Source organism: Mirounga angustirostris, unplaced genomic scaffold (assembly GCF_029215605.1).
Source record: "Mirounga angustirostris isolate CCGP_5_RB_7025 unplaced genomic scaffold, mMirAng1.0.hap1 SCAF_7, whole genome shotgun sequence".
NCBI classification, from domain to species: Eukaryota; Metazoa; Chordata; class Mammalia; order Carnivora; family Phocidae; genus Mirounga; species Mirounga angustirostris.
Genome location: NW_026991715.1, coordinates 54,659,534 through 54,680,302, shown reverse-complemented (window position 1 = coordinate 54,680,302; position 20,769 = coordinate 54,659,534). Strand labels below are relative to the sequence as shown.

At 41.8% G+C, this 20,769-nt stretch overlaps 1 protein-coding gene across 6 annotated transcripts in view; it reads right to left on the bottom strand.

Annotated features, from left to right (window-relative positions):
* Nucleotides 1–312: 312 nt before the first annotated feature.
* PTCD2 (pentatricopeptide repeat domain 2) overlaps nucleotides 313–20,769 on the bottom strand; it is a 48,987-nt gene continuing 28,530 nt past the window's right edge. For 3 of the 6 annotated variants that reach the window (XM_054512370.2, XM_064596221.1, XM_064596222.1), the window contains one exon: nucleotides 313–13,849. In XM_054512370.2, the coding sequence (XP_054368345.1) occupies nucleotides 13,556–13,849 (294 nt within the window). In that variant the 3' untranslated portion in view covers nucleotides 313–13,555. Of the gene's footprint in view, nucleotides 13,850–17,688; nucleotides 18,627–20,769 lie in introns of those variants that run through there. The other 3 variants (XM_054512372.2, XM_064596220.1, XM_064596223.1) reach the window with 3 other exon arrangements.

The following is a 20,769-nucleotide window of genomic DNA, read 5'->3' as shown; positions in this document are numbered from 1 at the left end:
TGTTTATTGATACTCATACAACCATTTACAATGATAGTATATTGTTTACTTATTGTTCTGTAACAAATTACCCCAAAACTTACCAGCTTAAAACAACAATGAGCATTGGGGCACCTGGGTGGCTCAGATGGTTAAGTGTCTGCCTTCGGCTCAGGTCATGATCCCAGGGTCCTGGGATCGAGCCCTGCATCGGGCTCCCTGCTCAGCAGGGGGCCTGCTTCTCCCCTTCCCTCTACTTCTCCCCCTGCTCATATTCTCTCTCTCTGTATCTCTGTATCTCGAATGAATAAATAAAAACTTTAAAAACAACAACAACAACAATGAGCATTTATTTCACACAATTTCTATAGGTCAGGAATCCAGGAACTGCTTAATTGGGGCATTCTTGCTCAAGGTCTCTCTTGAGGTTGCAGTCAAGATGTTGGCCAGGGCTACATCATCTGAAGGCTTGACTGGGGCTGAAGGATCAGTGTCCAAGATGGCATGCTCATATGGATGGTGACTTGATGCTGGTTGTTGGTAGGAAGCCTAGTTCTTCACAACATGTACTTCATAGGGCTGCTTGAAGTGTCTTCATGATATGGTGTCTTGCTCCTCCCAGGGCAGGTGATCCAAGAGAGAACAAGGTGGAAGCCTCAATAATTTTTATGACCTAGTCTCATAAGCCACACTCTGTCAATACTCCTATGTCCTATTGGTCACATAGTCAGCCATTCAGTGTGAGAAGGAACTAGGATACTAGGATACTGTGGCTATTAGGAGGTGAAAGTTGCTGGGGGCCATCTTGGAGGCTGGCTACCACAAAGAGCTACCACCTACTGAGAGCTTGCTGTGAAACAGGCACCTTGCCAAGCATTGTATATTCAGTAACTCTTCAGGGTTATTGTTTTCTTATTATCCCCATTTTACAGATGAAGAAACTGAGGCTTTGAGAGGGTAAATGACTTTTGCAAGGTTTTTCTAGGTGCAGCTCTCCCTTAATTTTCACTTCTAAGGAATTAAGTTCATGCCATGCCTTTCTTTTAGCACACAAGCATTGTGTGCCTACTATGAAACGGGCCCTGTAGTAGGATCTAGGAATCCAAGAACAGCAAGACCCAGGCCCCAAGGCACGTGAAAGTTACATGCACAAAGATAGCACTGTATTTAAGGTATAGCAGGGCTCAACCAAGGAAGTAATCAATACTTTGTGGGTAGGATTACCCTTCTTGTAGGCTTGATGCCTGAGATATATCTTCAGAGCAATCAGGCACGTTCTCAACTATGAATGCATTATTACATTCAGGCTGGGGGAGGATAGGGGTTAGGACTTCCACTGATTCCTACAGAGGGTAACCATCTTTAACTCCTAGCTTTTGGTCTATGTTTAGTGAAGCTGGATGACACTTTACAATATGGTCTACCAAATGGAGCCCTGGGGTCCAGAATCAGGAGACAGGTTTTACACCATATTTTTCCACTTTCCCCCTATGTGACCTCTGGGAAACTCTTAATGGACATACGCCTTGGTTCTAGTTTCTGTTAAATGGGCGTAAAGTAATCTTTCCCTACATCATGGGAGAGGGAGAGCAGTGGTGATGATTAAATAAGTTAAAAGAAATAAAATGAAAAAAGTTCAAAGCTCTGCTTTCAAGAAGACTGAAGTCATGAGCCAGTTCTTCTGCAACGTATTTCTTACCTCTGCCACCCTGCCCTGTCCCCACCCTACAGACACAGAGGGGCTGTTGTTTTTACTTCATTTTCACAGTTTATATTTAGCCAAGGGGAAAAAGGATCAACAGCTCCTGAGGATGTTTGGTGTACTAGGCTACCTCTGAAACAGTTTAGAGACACTGCAATTGTCCAACTGAAGTGATGTTGCTGCAAATGGATGATGACGGACAAAGAGAAAGAAGTATATTTGCGATTGTGACATCATTTGTGCTTTGTGTCGCTTTCAGGATGAATATCAGGCAGATGACCCTTTCTGATTCTCACTGTTGCCATGCATTTCATTCTCTGAGAAGTCAAGCACATTCATTTCTGATGTGATAACCCTGTGGTTTACTATTACTATTGCATAAGCACATGAGCAACATTTTCTTGTGCACAGTCCTCTCGTACATATGTAAACTACAGCCTGCAGTACCCCCTGAAAGAGAGGAAGGCTGAATATGCTTACCCTGAACTGGATGCTCATGGGGCAGGATTCTAGATAAGGGTCACCACTACCTTCCCATATATGCCCTGGGCCCCATCATCATCATAGATGACAGACTCGATATTTCAGGTGAGTACAAAATTTCTCAGAAATGATGATTATTTCATATATACATGAATCTGGTGTCATTATTCATATGAATAATAAAACAGGATATTGATCTCTTTTAGAATCAAGTCACTTTCATTTCATTATGCTCTCTGTTCCTTCTCTTGCCTGGAGCCTTGGAAAGCTAGCCCCACACTCTCTTAGGCTCTCTTTTATCACTACACAATAGTGTCATACTGATAAAATGTTATACACCTCAAAGGATGCTGGTAAGCCTGCTCCAATATACTTGACGTTTTGAAATATTTTCTCTCTTCTGCCCAAGGGAGGCTCAAGCAATTCTAGGGTGAAATTTGGCAACCCTGGATTGGGAAGTGAAGATCACCTTGTTCTATGGAAAGTGAAACAGGAATTGAAGCAAGGAAGCTAAAGCTCTTCATTTGGTTCCAGAATATCTACTTGCCCCTCTCCCCTGGAACACTCTAATTACTGGTGGTCAAGGCCTTGTTGCCTGGCACATTTTCTTAAAATATGGCTTTAAATGCTTCATTGTGGTTAGAAGAAGACATGTATTAAGTACTAACAACCCATCATATTCTTCAGCAACTACTCTTTCATTTTTTTTTCATTAACATACAATAAAAAAACCTCTCATGTTGTCCCTTTGTGGTACACACTCGCCCCACTCTAATCCCTGGTAACCACTAATCTGTGCTCACTATAGTTTTGCATTTTCCAGAAAGTCATATAAATGAAGTCAGACAGTATGTAACCTTTTGAGACTGTCTTCTTTCCCTCAGCATCCTACCTTTGAGGCTCATCCATGTTGCTGCATTTATCAATAGCTTATTCCTTTTCATTGCTGAGTAGGGTCCTATTGTCCTCCCATCCAAGTACTAACCAGGCCTGACCCTGCTTAGCTTCCAAGATTAGACAAGATCGGGTGCATTCACAGTGGCATGGGCGTCGGTGGGTTCTACTGTCCTCGTGCATATTTAACTTGGCATGTTTCAGTAGAGCACAGACCCCATGAATCTGTAGACAAAATGGCACTTGGTAGCCAAGTGAAGAAGTAACTAATGTTTATCTTTCTAAATCTATAGTTACTTGTCATAATCATGTTGGGTGATCATCTGGAGACAAAAAAGAACAGGCAGTTTTTATTCCAGAGGCTCGAATGCCTTGGACTTCCAAAATCCCCCTACATCCAGCATTTGTAGGTTATTAATACATTTCATCTTCAGGTTGTCTAGTGTGTGTTACTGGCACTATCTAATGCAGTGGTTACCAACAGAGGGTGACATTGCCCCCCAGGGGACATTTAGTGGTATCTGGAGACAATTTTGATTGTCACACTGTGGGAGTGCTACTGGCATCTAGTGTGTAGAGCCCAGGGATGCCATGAAACATCCTACAATGTACAGGACACCTCCACAACAAAAAAATTACTGGTCCAAATGTCAATAGTGCCAAGGTTGAGAAATCTTGATATAATGTATCTGAGACATCTCTTCAAATAACACATGTAGTGTGTTTTGGGTTGGGCCAAAAACATTGGCAGGAAAATGGTAGGCTTTTTGAAGAGAATCATTATTTTCCTCCAAATTTTAAGTGGCAACCAAGGGAATAAGAGTCGGAAAGATAAAGAGTGATTATTCAAGAAATTGTTTAAACCCTGTTCAAACAACTCTCATATACCACACAAACTACTAATCCCTCAGACAACTGTGGTTGCCTATCTCTGGACCATTACATTTCTACCCTTTGCCTGCAATGCGCTTCACACTTCTCTCAGCTTGGAGAACTCATTTTTAGGGATCACTGTCTTTAGATGCCTTGGTCAGGTATCTTTCTTTATGGCTCCCATAACAACTGTCATGAAGAACATGACATTCCTCCTAGCACCATTTAATTTTCTGGTCTCTCGTCATTGTGGTATCCTCTGCACAGAGTCCAATGCCTGGCATAAGTTGGTGCTCAATAATTGTTGAATTAAGGAAACCATTTTCTAGATACATTTGGATACTCATTCATCCATATGCTCAATCATTTAATAAAGTTTATCAAGTACCTACTGAGTGCCAGGCAATATGAGTGTTGGAGATACAGGAGGGAGCAAAAGACATAAATCCCCTGTCCTCATAGGGTTTACATTATAGAGTGAGGGTTGGCAAGCTTTTTCTGTAAAGGGCCAGATAATAAATATTTTTGGCTTTGTGGACTATGCAGTCTCTATTGCAACTACTCAACTTACAGTTGTAGTGTGAAACCAGTCAAAGACAATATGTAAATGAGTGAGAGTAGCTATATACCAATAAAACTTTATTTACAAAAATAGGTAGCAAGTGTGATTTGGCCTTCAGACTAGTTTTTCAACCTCTGTTTCAGAGAGAAGTCAAACAATAAATAAATATAAAATTCAAATAGTAAGTGCTTTAAAAAAAAAAGCAGGAAAAGGAATAGAGAGGAAAGAAGGTGGAATTTAAAGTAGTTAGTCAGGGAAGGCCTCTCTGAGGAGATGACATTTGACAGACATCTGAATGAAGTGAGGGAGCAAGGCAGAGGAACAGCCAGTGCAAAGGACCTGAAGCACGAATGTGCAGGGATCTTCTGGGCCAGTAAAAGGCCTATGTGGCAGGAAAGATGCAAGCAAGGGAAGTAAGCGAGCTGAGGTTGCAGAGGTCAAAGGGACCAGACTGTGGACCTGGAGTTGATTCTGTGTAATGAGAAGCCTATGGAGGTTTTGAGAGAGGGAGTAACCAAGAAGAAGGGGTCAGGGTGACTTTTGACAACCCCCTCCCCCCCAATTTGTCCACTCAGTGGATTTGGGTGAATTAGGAAAAGGTGTTTCCTATAGGAGGAAGCAGCCTTGGATTTTAGTCTCCACTCAGCCCCTCTGCCAGGCATCCTTGGTTGGGATACAGTTCGGACATAATGGTCTGTGGTCTTAAGTGCTGCTGAAGTTACCTAAGAAACTCCAAATCAAATGGTATCAAATGGTATTCTTTTTTTTTTTTTTTAAGAATTTATTTGAGAGAGTGAGCGAGCGAGAGAGAAAGTACAAGTGGGGGCAGATGGAGAGGGAGAAGCAGGCTCGCTGCTGAGCTGGGAGCCTGATGTGGGGCTCAATCCCAGGACCCTGAGATCTTGACCTGAGCCACCTAGACGCCCCTCAAATGGTATTCTTGAGACCTTCTAGGACTTTGACATCTTTGGTATGCAAAGTATTGTCATTAAGGCAATGGTTTCTGGGGCTCAGCTCAGTGTTTTGGGGCAATTGGGAGGGTGCTGAATCTTAGGGGTACCTCTTCCTTTTCCCCAGGGGTCACAGCCAATTCCTGAGACCTTTCACCCCTCAGACAAGCACTTCCTTTTCTTCATTTTGAGGTAAGGCAGAGGAGTACAGATGAAGGAAACAGGGTAGAGAGTAAGCAGCAAGGTGCCTCTCCCAAGTTATGGAAACTTGTGTAAAATAAACCTTGTGGTGATAATGATGGTTTCACTTCCTGTTCCTTGTTGAACTACAGGTTGCCAGGAAAGCCCTGTCACACATTTACATGCAGGTTAAATTTCTCAAAATCTGAGCCACAACAGCCTAGTAACTGTGGGGAATATGATACAAATGCTGCTGTGCTGTTGTCATTGTCAGTGGGTAAATTTCTTTAGCAACTTGATGTGGTTGTTTCTCTTGGATCTGATGGGAACAAATCCAGTCATGGGCTATTTGTTAGTTGGTCTTCCTTCCTTTTTACTTATTGTTTTGGACAGGGAGTCTGATAGACAAGATGAAGAAATGAAATGCATTTTCATTATCATCATTAAATACTGCAGGGCCTTCCAAAATAACCCTAGACAAACTCATCACGGGCCAGCATCTTTTACTTTTCTATGTGCTTTTGGAGGTTTTGACACCAGGGATGAAAATGTGCTTTCCAAACAGTGTGGACTTTACCTAAAAGTGTTGTCAACTGAGTCATAATGAGCATCATGGTTCATTCTTTTCCCTTTGTTGTCTTCATTAGGTGTACAATTTCCCCTAATCTCACATGCATACAGTCTTTGACCTTTTACCCACAGGTCTGATTGAGCATCTTCTATTCATTTATCACTTTCTAAGAATGAACAAATTGGAACAACTTAAAAATAAATATTCCTCTCCTAGTTGCCATGGACGAATGCAATTTGGGTAGCTCAGCTTAAAACAATAAAGATGAAAGTGATGGAATAATATTATTAATTTTGTGCTAATAAGCATCTTCCAAGCTGTAACAGAGGATGGGAGATGCCGTCCCGGAGTTGGACTTTAAACTTGGATCTGAATTTCAGAGTTGTTAGTAGGTATCTGAATATTAGGTCTGGAAATGTTGAACTGGCACACACATTGTATTATTTCTAATCTGTCCTCTCTGTTTTCCAGGCAAAATGGACACTTGTAAATATTCTCTGTTGAACAAACTGAGAAAGTTGAACTGTACCTTGGGTTGCAGTTAAAGACAGTTTTAGCTGGTGAATCTTGCCCATGCCCTACTTTGAGGGACTTAACTCACGTTGAAGGCTGCATAAGACTCTGGGCATGGGAGTTATATTTGGGGAGCAAATAGGCAATTCCAAATGGTTTTGTTGCCTTTCTCCAGAATATATCCCAAGAGGAATTGGTGAGGAACATGAGTTTTTAGGCTTGTTGCTTGCTTTTCTCAATCTGGCTTATTCAGAACTTCTCCCTTGAAATTAGAGCTTTATGCTCGGGAGAAAACAGGATTGAAAACAAACCTGAGGTTTCTCCTAAGTTCCAGTAAAGCAGCCTCCACTCTGAGTCAGTGAGTGAAAGAGTGAGGACACAGGAAGCTAGATTCTGTCACCAAAGAACCCAAAAAAAGGATCTAAATTTTTTTTTTCTCAAAGGAGAAGCATGAATAAAATGATGGGGAAGACACAAAATAGAAGAACAGGGAAAGAAGAAAGAGGAAGTAGAGTTCAGGAGGAAAAAAAATCATAAGGCATTAGTCCATTGAAATGTGAGAAGGCAAAATCACACCCAACCTACTCTAGCCCAGTTTACCTGCCAAAACTTTAACTCAGAGACATGGGGACTCCTATTACCTATTTATCTCAGAATCTTCAAAACGGGGTCAGGAGATTGGCTAGTGAAAGTAGCAATGGTGTGCTGGTTATCTTTGTTTCCTCCTATCTTTTCAGATGTTTTACACCTGAAAGGATTTCAACAGAGTACGAAATAATCAATAACTTATAAGCCATGTCTACAAATGCAAAGTGAAATGTAGAATTGAAATGGTTTGGAGGAGAAAAAAGGATTTTAAAAACAAACCGAAATGATCCACATGAAGAAAAGATTTATATTTTTGATCTGGATCCATGGTCCACTGAGGTTAGGATTTTAACTAAAGGGGATAATAAAGGTTGTGGAAGTCCACGGATATAGAAGTCCAGAGCTGCCATTCATACCAATTGGTTCACTGGTTAGCTGCTTAGCTCTCAACCTTGTCAAAAACAGATCCTGCCTGAGTGAGCTTCATACTACTGATTCTTTACCTGCCGTGTAGGCATTATGTCATAGTGAGATCACCCCCACCCTGCGCAGTCTACCTTCATATGGCCTTCCCTCTACCTGCAGCGTCTGATGGGATAAAAGTTTAACACGGCAGTGTAAATAGAGACTTAGTCCTGGCCACTTCCACTCCAGACTCCTAGAGGACCAAATGCCCATCCACCAGGTGTTTCAGGAGTGTTTCATTTCATAAGTGAGAAAAATCAAAGAGAATATGTGTGGAATAGCATGGACTATAGGATTTTTCCCCAGGCCTTTTTTTTTCAGTACCTATGTCACTGAGTTGTTGTGCCTAAGCCATACCAACTCATTGGGCCACATTTAGAATAATTAACAGTTTCTTTCTTTTATCCCCATCAGTTGTTATAGGATGTCCAGTTGCACAGAATTTCCTCTGCTTTTGGTGGTAACCCAAGAGTTATCTATTGTATACATATGAGCAAGTCATCTTGAGCAAGAGCATCTGCCACTCTCCTCCTCCCAGGCTCGGGTGTCTGTCAGGGACATCTTTCACCAGAATTCCCAATCCCACGGTAATAATTAGCACTCTGTGAAATCTCAACATATCTATAAGGTTTGTGATAATGAAAAACTGGTCTTTGACCTACTCCTAGAAATGGGCAGTGATAAATACACCAGGATACTGAAATCTCTCTTACTTTAAAGGAGAAAGCTCCAAGACTTAGTAACTCCATGAGGATGGCTGGAAGAGATAGGTTGCTGTTATGTGATGGATTTGAGAAGGTATAAAGACAGAACAAATAATTAAGAGCCTAATTCCTTTTCACTTCTCTCACATCCCAATATGATTTTATTAAGAAACAGCAAACAATTCATTCTGGGTTTTTTCTTCTTTAGGAGAAAACTTTCCAAAGTGAGACAAAGGCTCTTTCTTTTTCTTTCATAAGGAGCTGAGGATGTTTTTTTCATGAAACATCTAGCATGTGCCCCACCCCCCCATACACTATCTGCAGAGGATCATCCTGTTTTCTCTCTTCTCAAAACATCCTTTCAACACGATAATTCTCAATCTTGAGCGAAGGCAACATTCTATATCCTCCCGGAAGTCTATCTACAGCTACCTTTCCCATCTAGCCTGCAGTGTGGACCTCTGTTCTCTCTGAATTCCAGAAATGGAAGATGCTTTTTTAAAAACAGTGACTCTGGGCGCCCTCTGCTGTCCACTTAAATTCTTCAGCTGTATACTAGTGATACGAGCAAGGCATGAAGGCGGGGAGGGATTACTGAAAAAATCCATACAGCATACACAAACATTAAGTATGTACATGTGTCTATGTATATGTATATGTAATACATGCATATTATATGTATGTATGTGTGTATGCATATATACCTTAACCGTTTTTACTCAGTGGCCCCTTCAAGGTTCTGCTGAATCAATAGTATAAACCACCTTTCCTGAAAAGTGCACATATGAGCATGTACATGCAAACACACACGCAGAGCCACCATCTGGGCACAGTACACAGAGTTAAAAACCTGAGCTTTGGTGTCAGACCATCTGTGCTTGCCCACTCCCTGGTATTACATCTATGGCCAAGAACGTAACCTCTCTGAGCTTGTTTCCTCATCTGTGAAATGGGGTTTTCCTGAGGGTTAAGTGAGATACTGTATACAAAGTGCTTTGTATAGAGCCTCACAATGGTTAAGTCTTATTAAGTGTTAGCAGGTTTTTTTTCTTTATGTTATAAACCCTATCATACCAAGCCCTGTTGTTGTCAAATTCCTTGTTACTTCAGCATCAGTGTGTCCAAGCAAACGCTGTGCTCATCTAAATTGGAAATGACATTTCCTCTGCTCTCCATAGTTTTATACAGGGAGATAAACCCTGTGGCCCAAAAGCCTCATGTGGAGTTGCTTCATCTGTCCTGGCTTCTCAGTGAGCAGCATTCATGTTGAATTATCTTTGGACGTGCATGTGGCCATCCTGCCACCAGCGACAGTCAGAACATACTCTTTAAACTGATATTAATTCAGTAATTTCCAGCCATGAAAGTGAAGGCCTCCTTAATCCTCTTGAACTTAATGGTGACACAATGTGTCCCCGTGGAGTGCAGTGGGACACACCAGGAGGTTCTGCTGCTCAGTTGCCAGCATGTGACTTGGATTCGTGGATTCAAAATCAAATCGAGTTGTAGGGCAGTCACTTTGTGGAGGTTACGCCTTCTTTTGTGATGTCACTTGTACCTTGACAAGATGATCCTGCTGTCTGGGAATGAGGGAGATCTGGGGAATTAAGTGACATAGGGATGCTGGGCTCTTCTGGGTGAGGAGCTTGGCCTGGAGTTGGGGCAGGGAAAAGGAATCAGGAAAGATGAGGGACCACTAATTGGGCAATGCATTTCCCAGGCAGGCCAGGTGACAGACCATGATTCCATGATGACTTCCAGGGGGACTCAGGGACTCCTGGTGCCTTTTCCTCTCAGGGCCTAATTAAATGAGGCCTTCTTCTCCTATCCTAAGCATCCAGCTTTGGAGTATTTCAGCTGCAGGACAGTGATTACCAGCCAAATATGGGGTTCTTTTCTTCTCCCTGGGCCTTCTTTTCCAGACCTCACCTTTAATCACTGTGATAAAGTTGCCCCTGAGGCTCTTGGAGGCCACAGTCCTCAGAAAAAGATCAACTCAGTAAGGCAGGCAAGTGGGTAAGCTGTTTGGCAGTGTTCTGATCCTGTTCTGTTAGTAGCTGGGAAGTTTCACATAAAACCCTTGTGTCCTCCCCCCACTTTCCTTTTCTCCCCAAATCACTCCTATCTCAGATTAGCCAAGAGCCTAGAAATACTGGGGGGAAACCCCATGGAAACAAACTAAGAAAGAGGGCTCTGGCCAGGGTGTTATGCACTAGTCACCTATGCCCCCCTTCTCTGCCATCCCACTTCTTTAGGGCTTGGCCCTGTCTCAGGTAAAACTAAGATAGGAAGAGCAACCGGTTTATGAGAAAGTTGTGAAATACTGAAAGCAGAGCATGGCAGGCTATACATATGAACTAAAACCTGCCATTAATTAATTCACCCTTTCAAAAAACATTAAGGCCACATTATAGTATCATAGGATAGTAACATGCTACACAGGAACTTTGGGGTCATATAAAACAGAGGTAGGATAGTTTGTCCTTCAGGAGACACCAGATATACTTGGAAAAAGTCCTGTAACAACACAAGGCGATGTACTTTACATGTCAAAATGAATGACAGACAATTGGTGCTATCAAAGACCAGAGAAGGTCCTCATGTGTGGGTATGAGCACATGTGCGAACAGACACATGCCACTTACTATCTATGCCACGGGTGATGGAAGTATCACCCCAGACTTATCCCAACCATTAACAATGTGGCCATTTGCGCAGTTGTTCACTTAATGTCTGTTCCTCTTGCAGAATGCAAACTCATGATAACAGAGGGCATTTTTCACAAAAACAGACACATAGATCCATGGAACAGAATGGAGAGCCCAGAAATGGACCCTCAACTCTATGGTCAACTAATCTTCGACAAAGCAGGAAAGAATGTCCAATGGAAAAAAAGACAGTGTCTTCAACCAATGGTGTTGGGAAAATTGGACAGCCACATGCAGAAGAATGAAACTGGACCATTTCCTTGCACCACACACAAAAATAGACTCAAAATGGATGAAAGGCCTAAATGTGAGACTGGAATCCATCAAAATCCTAAAGGAGAACACAGGCAGCAACCTCTTCGACCTCAGCTGCAGCAACTTCTTCCTAGAAACATCACCAAAGGCAGGGGAAGCAAGGGCAAAAATGAACTATTGGGACTTCATGGAGATAAAAAGCTTTTGCACAGCAAAGGAAACAGCCAACAAAACCAAAAGACAACCGACAAAATGGAAGAAGATATTTGCAAATGACGTATCAGATAAAGGGCCAGTATCCAAAACCTATAAAGAACTTATCAAACTCAACACCCAAAGAACAAAGAATCCAATCAAGAAATGGGCAGAAGATATGAACAGACATTTCCACAAAGAAGACATCTAAACGGCCAACAGACACATGAAAAAGTGCTCAACATCACTCGGCAGGGAAATACAAATCAAAACCACAATGAGATACCACCTCACACCAGTCCGAATGGCTAAAATTAACAAGTGAGGAAAGGACAGATGTTGGTGGGGATGTGGAGAAGGGGAACCCTCCTACACTATTGGTAGGAATGCAAGCTGGTGCAACCACTCTGGAAAACAGTATGGAGGTTCCTCAAAAAGTTGAAAATAGAGCTACCCTACGACCCAGCAATTGCACTACTGGGTATTTACCCCAAGGATACAAATGTAGTGATCCGAAGGGGCACATGCACCCCAATGTTTATAGCAGCAATGTCCACAATAGCCAAACTATGGAAAGAGCCAAGATGTCCATGAACAGATGAATGGATAAAGAAGATGTAGTATATACATACACAATGGAATATTATACAGCCATTAAAAAAAAACATGAAATCTTGCCATTGGCAACAATGTGGATGGAACTAGAGGGTGTTATGCTGAGCGAAATAAGTCAATCAGAGAGACAAGTATCATATGATCTCACTGATATGAGGAATTTGAGAAACAAGACAGAGGATGATAGGGGAAGGGAGGAAAATATGAAACAAGATGAAACCAAACCATAGGAGACTCTTAATCTCAGGAAACAAATTGAGGGTTGCTGGAGTGGTGGGGGGTGGGAGGGATGGGGTGGCTGGGTGATGGACATTGGGGAGGGTATGTGCTATGATGAGTGCTGTGAATTGTGTAAGACTGATGAATCACAGACTTGTACCCCTGAAACAAATAATAATTATATGTTAAAAAAAAAAAAAAGATAGTAGGAAGGGAAAAATGAAGGGGGGGGAATCGGAGGGGGAGACGAACCATGAGAGACTATGGACTCTGAGAAACAAACTGAGGGTTTTAGAGCAGAAGGCAGTGGGGGGCTGGGTTAGCCTGGTCATGGGTATTAAGGAGGGCACGTATTGAATGGAGCACTGGGTGTTATATGCAAACAATGAATCATGGAACACTACATCAAAAAGTAATGATATAATGTATGGAGACTAACATAATAAAATAAAATTAATTAAAAAAAGAGGGCATTTTTTAATCCCATTTCTACTCCATGTTAGCAAAAATATTTCAATCAGAATTACACCAATATCAATTTTTGCTCAAGATATTTTTGAGGTAATGCCACTTAAGCCAACTTAATTCCTTGATTCATTTTTTATGTAATATAAACCATGTCCTGGGCTCCTCGGTGGCTCAGTTGGTTAAGCAACTGCCTTCAGCTCAGGTCATGATCCCAGGGTCCTGGGATTGAGTGCCACATTGGGCTCCCGGCTCAGCGGGGAGCCTGCTTCTCCCTCTGACCCTCTCCCCTCTCATGCTGTTTCTCTCCCGCTCACTCTCTAATAAATAAATAAATAAAATTAAAAAAAATATATATATATAAACCATATCCTTTTAAAAAATCTTTTACTTTTCTGAAATATTTCCATTGGGGGGTTAATTCACAATGATTTGGCTCACCACACATTTTTTTATGCATAATGTATGTCAAATTTGTAGAGAGAAATATTATTAGGTAAATTTGAATCTTAAGTTATTTTTGTCAAGCTCTGTACTATTCTGCCATGTTGCCTTAGTTTACATGGACATGTATGCACATGTGTGTATATGTATACATGTGTCTCTCTGTGTGTATATATATAATTCAAAAACGCTAAAGAGATACATTTTTCACTAATCTTAAATCATAATGACCTGGGACTGCTGATTCATTGACTCCAGTGGAGAGGGTTTGGGATTGAGGTGCGTCAACATCAGAGTGAGGATCCTCAGGAGTAGAGGCAAAAGGCAGACATACACACCTCATCAGGTACTTGCTTAGGAGTCCAGGGACAAGGCCGTACTTACCTGCTCTTCCCTCTTTGTGACAGCAGAGACTAGAGGACCCAGAGATGGTATCTGAAGCCCAGGGCTCCTGTCCAAGTCCCCCGACTAGCAACAGCAGCACCTGAGAATTTATTAGAAATTCACATTCTTGGACCCTGCTCCAGATCTGTGGAATCAGAAACTCTAGAGATGGAGCCCAGCATTCTGGGTTTAAACAAGCTCTCCAGATGACTCTGATGCTGCTGAAGTTTGAGAACCACTGCCTTATACTCAGCTGTCATCTTGGCTATGAAAGAAGGGGTAAAAGGAACATATCCAGAATGATCAAAGATTTGCCTAAAGAAAAAAAAAAAAGCAGAGCTTAAAATATCCTTTAAGCAAGATCAAGTCGCCCATGAATTCCTCTCTGAGGTTCTCAACAGGAGTAGAGAATACGTAAGAAATTTTTGTTTGCTTGCAAAGAAACAGAGAAAGCTATAATTTTGCCTACCTGAACTGTAGCAGCTACCTCCCCATTATATTTTCTCAGTAATAGTCATTAGGAATTAGTTCAATTTTGTATTAATTCCTTGGATCACTGTCAACAAAACTGTCAGCCAAAATTGCCCAGGATTGGTCTATTTCACCATTGAGTCTATTCTTCAGGATTTTGATCACTCTGTAAGGAGTACTATCTATAGAAGCAAAGAGCAAATGACTAGGCCAAGGATCCTTAAATTTGACATGGCAGGCCAAAAGTGTTCTGCTTTGGGAAAGGGATGTCTTCTCCCTGTGGTATCTTAAGAGCCTTTCATAGTGCCTTGTCCTCTGTAGCTGCTCAATATTGATTTGGTAAATGAGTGGAAAATCCATAAGGGTTCTACAGCTTGAGAACACCCACTCGAAGAGGTGACACATGAGCTGGATCTTGAAAAATGGGCAGAAAAAGATGGATAAAGAGGGAGGGCATTTTAGGTGGGAGGAGAAAAGGATACATAATAGGCTGAGCAAAAGCTTGGGGTCAGGTCTAAATGTTTGGGACTGAGTGGAAGGCACTGGAGAGAAAACGCTGTTTACAGGGGGATATGATGACAATCAACAACCAACATAAACGAATTAGTGAGTTAAATGAGTACTCATCCTCTGATATGATCCCTACTGTGCTAGGTATGGGGTCAACAGTGGAGAACAAGATAGACATGGCACCTAAATCTAGTGAAGAATAGAGAACGATGGTAGGAGGATGGTAAGTGTGTTTTTAAGTGAAGTATAGGAGCACATAGGCAGCTCACTTAACCTGATCTTAAGGAAGTAGGTGGCTCAAGAAAGCCTTTCCAGATGACAAAATGTCTCAGTCATGGCCTGGAAGAGAGGAGGAGGGAAGGAGTGTGGGGTAGCAAGGGATGCAGTGGGCTGGGCAAACCTGGGCCAGATTATGAAGGACCATCTAAGCCATATTAAAGAGACACAGCTTTATCCAGAGGGGTGTGAAGAGCCCTCAGGAAGTTTTAAATAGAAACGGACAAGTTAGTTTTGGAAACCTCACCGGCTGTAGTAAAGACAGCTGAAAGAAGCCCGATGATGGTGGCTTTAATTAGAAGTAGCAATGGGAAAGAAGTTCAAAGAGCTTGCTGGAAAAATCTCTGATAGTTTAAAACATGTATTTCCTTGACAGTCCCACCAAGCCAGAATGAATGCTCCCTCCCTTTGAATCTGGATGGGCCTGTGATTCGAGTGGAAGGGCTGCCATTTGATTTCTGAAACCATGGGGCTTCTAAACCCAGGTCATAAAAGGGGACAACAGCTTCTGCCTGGTCCTCTGGGGACACTCCCTAGTACTCCACCACTGTGCTGTCAGGGAGCTACACGTAGATGTTCTAATCCCAGTCTCAGCTGAGGTCCCAGCATCACCTGCCATAAATAGTAAGTGAGGAAGCCTCTGAGGTGACTCTAATCCCAGCCATCAAGTGACTAATAACCACCTGAGACACGAAGAACTGCCTGGCTGAGCCAGTCAATCCTAAACATAATGAGAAAACGACTGGCGTTGTTTTAAGCCACTAAGTTCTGACATGTTTTAGACACAGCAAGAGAGAACCAGAACCCTCTCCTGATACCACCTAATGTAGGAGGTATCTTTTTGTCTCCTTCTCATACTGTGCTGTACTCACCACGGTGACTTCTGGAGTCTGAAGCAACAGATATTTATAATGAATGAAACAATCTACAAAGGCACATAATAGGGTTGGGGAATAAGATGTTCTGTCCAAATATTCTCATTAACAGAATAAGTACATGCTTTAGGCAAATTATCGATTGCGAAAAAAAAAACAAACACCATTTTTGAAAGAAATTATGAAATTTTAAAGAATGAAATGCTCACTATAGACTAAGCAAACTTTCTCTTTGATGGTTCTTTAGCCTTCAGAATCATCTATTATTTGGGGGTAAACATGGGGCTCATTAGTTCCCTCTGTACTCTTGCCCTTCAGCATAACTGCAGGAAAAGGTCGAAGAGCCCAGCTTTTACCTGCAGCACGGCGACCAGTCACCAGCTGTTCAGAGCAGCAGGGCCTGGGAAGGTCAGGGCTGCTATTTATTGCTCACAACTTTTTTTTTTCTCCTAATGAATGGTTGTTAGTTAACAACCAGGGCCATAGTCACACAGGGTGTAATAGCCATTCGAATGCTCTTTGTGAGCGTCAGAAGATAAAAGATAAGTTGGGGGACAGGAAGCACGCCATATTACTCCCTAAGACTTTGAAGGTAGAGAAACCCAAATGCCTTTTTCTGCAAACACCAGACACAAAAAAAAATACAATTAAGATTCTATAAAGGCACAGAATTTTCCTTAAAAGGGGCTAAGTCTTCATAAGCAGAAGGAAGAATGCGGTTGTTATATAATTCTTCAACCAGGTATCCGCATTCTGAATGCTACGGATGGTAATTATAATAGTCAGCGTTTACGTAGCACTTACTCAGTGCCAGCCACGGTTCTGCTTGCTTTACGTTTAGTATCTCATTCCATTCTCACAGCAGGCCTATGAGGTGGGTATGATTACCCCATTTAACAAATGAGGAAAGTGAAGTGAGCCTTTACCTAGTATTCTATCTCTGAAGAGACCTAATGTGCTGTAGTGGGAAGGGTACTGGACTAGGAATCTGGATTTTCATCTCAGCTCCACCTCCAACTAGTTACACCAATTTGGACCAGTCATTTCCTTCACCTGAAAGATGACGGGAATCAGCTAGGAGACTCAGAAGATTCCTCCTACTCTAAAACTGCTGATTCTGTGAATAATTCTGGACTCTGAAAAACAATCAAGTTAAAAGCAAACCTTAGTTTTTGAAAGAGCACTGAAGAAAGAGTGTACAGAACTCTAGGAAGACAGCTGAGAGGCGTGAACATCATGTGGGCCTTTAGAAACAAAAGGCACAACTCACCAGTGCTGTATTTCAAACCATCATGTGACAGATCAGGATGAGGAAGCTTTAGCCTGCTGTCAGACAAGTTTATTTAAAAAAAAAAAAAGCATCCCAAGAGAAAAGAGAAGATCATTATTAACATGACAAACTGTAGAACCAAATATTTATGATCCACATTAAAAAAAAATAATACAGACAGCATTATGTGGTTCTTATTGGCAGTTATTTTGTTTTTGTTTTTTAAGATTTTATTTATTCATTTATTTGAGAGAGAGAAACAGCATGAGAGGAGAAAGGGTCAGAGGGAGAAGCAGGCTCTCTGCTGAGCCAGGAGCCTGATGTGGGGCTCGATCCCAGGATTCTGGGATCATGACCTGAGCCAAAGGCAGTCGCTTAACCAACTGAGCCACCCAGGCGCCCGGCATTAATTTTGAAAAAGCACATGGCCTGCCCATGACCACAGCAGTAACCATTCAAATTTTAGTTTACTTATCAGTTCTGAGAGCTAAATTCTGGGTTAGTTTGTGCTGCTGAGAAAACAAAACAACCTGAAGATGTTTTCTCAGGAATATTTTATTTCTCTCATTTTTGAGAAAATTTGACACTACTGAAACTTAAATGAAAATTTCAAGTCCGTATGCAGGTTCACAAGTATCTTATTTGGGGGTCACAGATAAATGATGATAGAAGCAGTGAAAAAATCCTGGGCTATTGCCCAGCGTGGCATGATAAGTTTCAGACCTCCTGAATTCAGCAAAGGTGTAATTTGCAAGTAACTACTCCCCTGAAAATTCACTGAAGTTGACCACCTAGGGGGAATTCCTTCCCACTGGTGCTTACTGGGTTCTACTCTGGTACCGGGAGCTGGACTGCAGACCACAGCCATGTTCCTTCACGGATCCTCGGAGGTTTACACAGGGGAAGCGTCCTTCCCGAAGGAGCGGAGCTTTCTGCTTGATTGTTATTTAGATCTTCACAGCAGCACAACATTAACTTCTCCAGTCAGCATGCCAGTTCTCAATGAACTCAGAAATTTAAGGAGACCAAATGTTTGTTAGTATACCATCCACTGGAGTACAACGCCTCATTTCTTAGGAAGCCATTAACTTACTAGAAGCAGGCCCCTTCCAGCTCAGACCCATGGGGGGTTTGAAGCTAGGGTTACTCAGCCCACAGGGACTGGTTGAGTGGCTGGAAGGTCTGATGGCTGACTGTCCTCCTGTTTAATAGCATCATGTGGGATTTCCTGTTCCCAGGGGTGTGGCAGAGCAGAGTATCCAACGTGTAAGTGGTGACCTGGCCATTTATGTGCAGTTTCCCATAGATCTCATCAAATCTGGCTAGAAGGGCAGGCACATCCTTTACTTTTTCCCTCGCTTTGGCCAGCTGGGAAAAAGAAGAGCAGATCATTATGTATCTGCAAGATTTCTTCTTTGTTCTTCTTATCTTCCAAGAAGCAGAGATACAAATGCGTAAAAATGTATACTGTATACCTATAATGGTGAAAACCAGGGTACCAGGGCACACAGAAGTATGAATGGATTCCGTAAGCTATACACAAAATTCAGAATTAGTACCTGAAAATCATTCCTAATATCTCATAAAAAGGTGGTACATAATATACAATGAAACATATCAGGATAAAGAGTCAAATAGCAATGGAAACAAAGTTTGCCCAATTTAAAAATCAGAGCAGGAAGCAAATTATGTGAAGGTTTATAGCACATGGTAAGTTTTCTGGAATTTATTCTAGAAGCCATCAGAAGGTCCAAATTAGGACATGATCTGACTTAGGTTTAAATGGCTGTGTAGAGAAATTGAGGGTGGAGACTAATCTGGAGGCCAGTATCCTAGTCCAGATGAGAGAGGATGACAGTCTAGTCTGGAAAATGTATATACAAGATGGAGAAATAGATGTGTAACAAGTATATCTGGGAGGTCCAACTGAAAGGATTTATTGTTGAAGAGGTCAAGGAAAGGGAAGAATCAAAAACATCTTCCCAATTTGGGCTTTAGCAACTTGGTGATGGGTGAGGTCATTAACGGAGACGGGGAAGATGGGAGGACCATATTTGGAGGGGGAACAAGTCAAGAGTTCTGTTTTGGACATGGCTGAGATGCCTGTGAAAGATCTAAGTGGGTAAGTCAAGAGACTGTTGGATATACACCAATATGAAGCAAGGAGGAGAGGTCTAGACCAAAAGTATAAATATCAGAGTCACAAGTGTATAAATGCTATTTAATTCTACAAAAATGGGTGAGCTCTAAATTATAATGCAGAGCTACTTTTTGAACAAAATCAACATTTTACTTAGTTCAATCCTTATTAATGATACAACCCGTGGCACCTGGGTGGCTCAGTTGGCTAAGCGTCTGACTCTGGATTTTGGCTCGGGTTAAGATCTCCGGGTAGTGAGATGGAGCCCTGCATCAGGCTCCCTGCTCAGTGGGGAGTCTGCTCTCTCTCTCTCCCCCTCTTCCTTTGTCCCTCCCCCCACTTGTGCACACGCTCTCTCTCTAAAATAAATAAATCTAAAAAAAACAGAAGAAACTTCTCTTTAAAAAAAAAAGAAATGATACAACCTAACATTTTTTGATGAAATTTATGTATATGCAAGGTCCCTAAGAAATCCTCTGGTCATCTTCTAAATATATAACCCTATTTGCTGCCGGCATACCCTCCTTTCAAACAAGGGATCACCACTGAACCTTCAGGTAAGAAGTTCCAGCACTTGATGTTCTTAAAAAGAATAGCTTCTTTAGTCCCCACCTCATGCTGAAGGTGAAGTGACTTAAGGTGAAGCACATGGTTTCCAAAAGCAGCCAAGCGAATATACCAAGCTGGAGACAACCTTGCTCTAAGTGCATATTCTCTCCTATCACCACACAAATATCAAATGGTGTCATTAGGATCATTCTACAGTTTAAGCAGAAAAGAGATTGTACTCCATTGTTAGTTTAGTTTCAAAAAAGAAATCAATGAAGCAACAGCTGACGTTTGGAGTGGTTTTAGTCATAGTAATTAAGAAAATCAATAATTCTGTTCAACACTCCTCTGGTGGTGTAACAGCGCCTTCTCTCCACACACGAGTCATCCTTAATAACTGTTGGTATCAACACTCAACAGTGCATTTGTAAGGTGCAAGTTTTACAGTGTAAGGGTCTCCACACGCACCCTCACAAGCATCCTTAGAGCCGGCTCAAAGGCTGCTGGAGTCAGAGGAGTCATTTCTTTCTCAATAGCAGTTCCCCGCATGGCCTCACAACAGCCAGGGAATACACGCAACTACAGGTGGAGCTTTTTAAGTAAATCAGTCTTACAGACTTTGGGGGGAAAAATCAAATAAAAATCGGTATTTTTCAATGTGGAGTTTATTTGGATGCTTTAGTCATATAATTGGACAACATATTGATGGAGCAGGTCTAAGTAGAGTGATTGACATCAGTGCTATTGAGAAAACTGAAGTTGTGTCAGTAATGGATGCACACAACCGTGCACTTTAAAACCTGTTTGCATTTCCAGTTCCCCTACATTTTTTAAACATACTCCGAAAGGGTTTGGGTGGATCACAACCTACAGAAAGCTAAGAATTTGAATAGAAAGAAGCTTTAAATTAATCGTATCCCGTTAGTTTC